Raw genomic sequence first — 5,172 nt, 5'->3', positions numbered from 1 at the left:
ATATAACCACACAATTTTTTTTTTTTTTTTTTTTTTATGATTCCCTCATGTCTGTACAGCTACACTCCTCACGTGTGTACCTGTGCTTTCTGGGAATTACTCAGCGCTATGCAAGGAGCGGAGTCAGCACCCTGACTAGCAGTGTATGCTGTGGTGGCTACAGGCGCTACCGTTTCATGAGTGATGGTGGGTTGCTTTAACAGCTCAGTGCAGCTGAATGTCCTCCTTCCTGCAGCTGCCCTTTCCCCACACACGTTCCCTCCCACTGCTGGCCATACAAGTATACTTCGCCTTACCTTAATCTGCCATGTGGCAGGTCCTTCTCGGTGGCAATATCTAAAAGACTGTTCTATTCTAATGTAGTATTATACTTTTTGAAACTGCTGGTTTAAACCCCGAGGAGATGAGAAAAAGGAGTTTTCAGCAGGGTCACTGAGAAAAAGCGAGTGATGACAAGATGGTTAGTGCCAGAGCTGGTATAGAGGCGTACGCAACTGGGAACAGGAAGAGGAGAGCTGAAAACAAGGAGGAAAAGAGAAGTAAGACCACGTCGTCTTAACGGGAGTATCAGCATTATTGCAGCGATTCAGCAGCCTATGGAACTACAGTTTCAAAGTACAGAAAGAGGGTTTATTCTCTGGTTAGGGCATCCTGCCTGCAAAAAGTTGGTGTGTAATTGTCTCAACTTGAGCCCTCGTTTAGAGGAGAAACATGGGTAGACACCGTAACCTTGACATTCTTCTCTGTTCTGTGTGTAGTTAGAAGTTACTATCAGAGCTAACAGGGCCAGTGAAAACTATATGATCCCCCACGAGATTTTAAAAAAAATTTTTGTACCGTTCACCCTTTAAATAACATGACAATTTTTAGCTCAGTTTATAGCAGCTAAGTATGGTTTGCACTAACAGTGTGGTCATGTAGTCGTGACGGGCTTCAGCCTTTTCTGGAGGGTTTGCTGTCCCAGCACAGTAATTAATGAGGTTACAGTGTTCTCTCTACCTCTCAGGTGCTCGATGAAGGGTGGGGGTGAAGTCTGATTTCAGCAGTTTACAAGGACAGTGCGGTTGTGTGTGGCGGTTCCTGTCTGACTGCTGTTGCTTTGGGGGTAGTAAAGAGGGAAAATGTGAAGTGAGTCAGATGGAAAGTTGCTGCTGGGATGAAGAATGCGGCTGCAAACTGAGTTTCAGACAAATTGTACAGTATAGCTGTACTCTTGATCTAAAATTTAGTAGAGGATGTTAGAAGAACGAAAATAAAACGTCTGAATTGCTACTTTGTGAGGTTTGGGGCATTGTCCTATGTAAGGCAGACTCCTGAATTTTTGATTGAGGTGTTCCTAACAGACCTGTGCTTTTATTGATGATAAATACAATCACAAGTAGCTGGTGTTCATGGAAAACTACTGCGGGTTTTCAGGTTAGATTTGTCTGTATTCCCCTAGGGTCATGATTTCAGTGCCACGTCTGCCATGGTTTACCCCTGGCTTAAATTAATTTCTGGCTGTAAATAGAAGAAAGTGGTGCTGCTCACTGCAGTATTGGGACTGTCCTCTTTAAAATCTGTGTTTGACTGTTACCATGTTTCACTATCTTAAAAATATATCCTCCAAAACATGGCATTATTGTGAGATTGTGGAACACAGGATTGTGGCACTGTGATTTACATGGCAAAAAGAGTCACTGGCAAGGTAGAACTTGAGATTTAAGTTACAGCATAAAATAAAACCATTAACACATGACACAAACTGAAACATCAAGGCTTGAGGATGAGTATTCTGTCTTTTAGGACATTAAATTCTTTTGGCTCTTCAGGTGTTCATAAGAACTGTCTGTGCAGGAAGGCTAATGCCTTTGAATGCTAATTCACACAGAGAGAGTCAAATGTGTCCTGAAGTGCTTATTCTTAAATGAACAGTAGAAAAGAGGGTGATGATAGGTCTGAAAATGCAGAAGAACAGTTTTAAGAGAGTTGTATTTTTACTTGGGTATTTACCTATGAGGGGAAAAACTGTAAAAGGGAAAGTGGGATGGTAGAATTCTCCAGTTCTCAGGTGGAATATATGTGGTTACTGAGCAGCACTTCAGTGAAACGAGAAGTTGGGACTCTGTCATATTTACTGCTTGTGGTGTCAGGATTCCAGATGTCCCTGAGGGTGAGTGGGTAAGGGAAAGATGCAGAGGGTGTAGGTTACATGCTGAGCCTGGCTGGTGGACATGAGCCTGCCTGTTTGTGCTGCTCCCGTGAACAATGATAGGTTTGGTGTTTACCCTTCCCTGCTCAGGGTAGCTGAACACCAGCAAGCTGCTCGAGAGGACACCCGCAGCGCTCAGGTGTTGCAGGTACTGATACCTACGTGAGTTAGCCCCTAGTAGATTTGACCACTCTGGTATTCGCCTTGCTTCTCTCTGTAATCCACCGAGGCCGTGGGGGTGAAAACACGGCTGCTGCCCAAACTGCTGAATTAACTCCAGTGATCTCTGAGAAGAACGCAAGGGGAGAATGTGAACTGAAAAACAAACTCCCGCGCTCTACACAGTCTCTGAGACAAAAAGAAAAACAGGAACATCAAGATGGTTCCTAACACGTTTGTGTTTTCTTCACTTGAAACATTCAGTCCTTCCATTTGTTGGCAGCAGTGCAAGTTTTCACAAAACCACCCCAGAGGTGATGGGGGAACCCCCCGCTCTGAACACAGCCAGTGCTGTAGTGAGCGCGCCTGAGGGAGCTGGGACCTGTTGATGGAGTCAGCCTGCCTTTGGAGCCCTCGTCCTTCCCTTACGTAGCGCTCCTGGCCCATCTGGTGGCTGGCGGTACTGAAGCAAGCCTGTAACCACACACGGTGTTTGTGGGGCAGTGTGGCGGGGTCTCTGTTCTCTTTCCTAGATGCTCCATAAAATTCAAAGTTGTTTAATGGGGATCGGGGGAGTGGAGGAGATCAGGGGCTTTATGAAGATGGGGATTAGGTTTTGTCACTGTTAATGGAGTTGATCACTTTTTATAATCAGGTGTTCTGACAAGTGTGGAGGTCAGATGGGGGGGTTCAAATTTCTTTTTCACAACAGTATAGTTTTAAAAGGCTGTGATAACTGGCAACTACATTTTGGCATTTCAATCTCATGACTTCATCTTTTCACACAGTTCCGGAATGCTTATATGTGGTATCTATCTTTTTAAGAAGAAATGTGTCTTTTTCAGTGTGGGGAAGACTGGTTGTTTTGGGCAAGAATTCAGTAAGCTTGAGGGGTGTGATATTTGTCCCTCTGCTCTGCTCTTGTGAGACCCCACCTGGAGTACTGTGTCCTGAGTACTCTGGAGTCCTCAGCACAGGAGAGACATGGACCTGTTGGAGCGAGTCCAGAGGGGGCCACAAAAGTGATTAGAGAGGTGGAGCTCCTCTCCTGTGAAGACAGTTGGGATTGTGCAACCAGGAGAAGAGAAGGCTATGAGGAGAACTTACTGTGGCCTTTCGTACTGAAAGGGGGCTATAAAAAAGATGGGGATCATCTTCTTAGCAGGGACTGTTGTGACAAGACAAGGGGTGATGGGTTTAAACCACAAGAGGAGAGATTCAGACTAGAGAGGAGGAAGGGATTTTTTGCAATGAGGGTGGAGAGACCCTGGCCCAGGTTGCCCCAGGAGGTGGCAGAAGCCCCATCCCTGGCACCATCCCAGGTCAGGTTGGAACTTGGGGCTCTGAGCAACCTGCTGTGGTTGAAAACGTTCCTGCTCACTGCAGGGGGGGTTGGACTTTTAGAGGTCCCTTCCAACCCAACCCTTCTGTGGTTACTCTGTGGGTGAGGCTCCTCGGACACAAAGCAGCGGGCAGTGTGTGTTTCCCTTCAGTTGTTCACCATATTGTGTCCCCCGCTGCACCTTTGGGCTGCAGTTTGAAGGAGTGACGAGCATGCTTTTGCTTTTAAGGTGTGTTTTAGTTGAGGTAGCTTGTGGAGATTGTCTGTTTGCATGTGTCCATCTGTGCAGAGCTCTTTTTTTTACATAGAATCTTTAAAATCGTTGTCATTTAAAAAAAAACAAAACATTTCGGGACATCCTATTATAGCATGCTGTTTCTAGGTTAGTCCAGGAAAATCCTTCGCTTTACTCGCTTGAATCTTTATCTGTTTTATTACAAGTGCACACAGAACTCGGGTGACCCCTTCTCTTTTAATTTCCTGCTTTCAGTGGTTTTATATAGTGGTTTTGTTTTAACCAAATCCAATTGGAACAAATAATAACAAAGTTAGGTATATTTGCTTATTGTAAGAGATGACTGGAGACTTAAATATTTATCCGTAGTTTTCTGGCTTGTAACTCTGTTTTTGTTTTGGTTTCAGAATGCTCTCTTTAGTTGTATTAACAGAAATGAAAGTAAGTATGTCATGAATACCTGAATGGTCTTTTTGGTTTTCTTTTCTGTCATTCTATCCTTGCTTCTCTAACATGTAAGGAATTCCGTGGGGGTGCAGATACACAAATTGCATGGATTTGGCTCCCGGGAAGGACAAACCACATGCATAAATGCTCTTGCTCATGTGATTGGGGGTTGAACAGTTCCTGTAGCTTATATCAATTTTGAATTTGTGTAGCTGTATGTGGTTTGCTCTCCTTTTTTGATGACTGCTTAGAAGCTCATTTTTCCTTTCCGCTTTGTCCGTTTGATGAGTGTTAGGTAACAAAATTAAATGCACTTGCACCATTCAAGTGTTGTGTTGCCTGCTGTCTCTCTATGTCAAATTGGATCAGTGACTCAGAATTAGTTCTAGCAAAAGTATTTCTCAAGAACATTCTTAATAACGTATCAACATTGGGTGAATCACAGCACCATCTGTCTTTTAATGAGTTTTAGGATACTTATTTATTTGTTTATTATCAATATGTGTCTAATAATTCAATTCTAGGACAAGTCTGGTTACCTTAAATAAGAACAAAACAGCTGAAGTTAAAATTCAGCTGGCTTGCTGGTGTCTCGAACTTTTGTTCAGGATGGCTTTAGGGGCGTTTTTCTCCAGCCAGACAAGTGTCATTTGGCCAGTTACAGATAGTCCCTGCTGTCCTGTAGACAGGGGTTATTTCACAGGACACAGAAGGGTTTGCTCAGGGTTTTCCCCAGTAATGCCATGGCTGTCTTTGTGTGTGGTACAGACATCTCTCTGTGCAGGAGCCCACCGCTCT

General features: G+C 44.1%; 1 protein-coding gene across 1 annotated transcript in view; it reads left to right on the top strand.

Moving 5' to 3' along the window:
- RECK (reversion-inducing-cysteine-rich protein with kazal motifs) overlaps positions 1–5,172 on the top strand; it is a 41,232-nt gene that overhangs the window by 13,861 nt on the left and 22,199 nt on the right. The window contains exon 6 of the mRNA XM_010131404.1: positions 4,335–4,368. Coding sequence (XP_010129706.1) covers positions 4,335–4,368 — 34 coding nt within the window. The remainder of the gene's footprint in view (positions 1–4,334; positions 4,369–5,172) is intronic.

Source organism: Buceros rhinoceros, unplaced genomic scaffold (genome assembly GCF_000710305.1).
Source record: "Buceros rhinoceros silvestris isolate BGI_N320 unplaced genomic scaffold, ASM71030v1 scaffold3292, whole genome shotgun sequence".
NCBI lineage: Eukaryota > Metazoa > Chordata > Aves > Bucerotiformes > Bucerotidae > Buceros > Buceros rhinoceros.
This window is presented reverse-complemented; position numbering and strand designations above follow the sequence as displayed.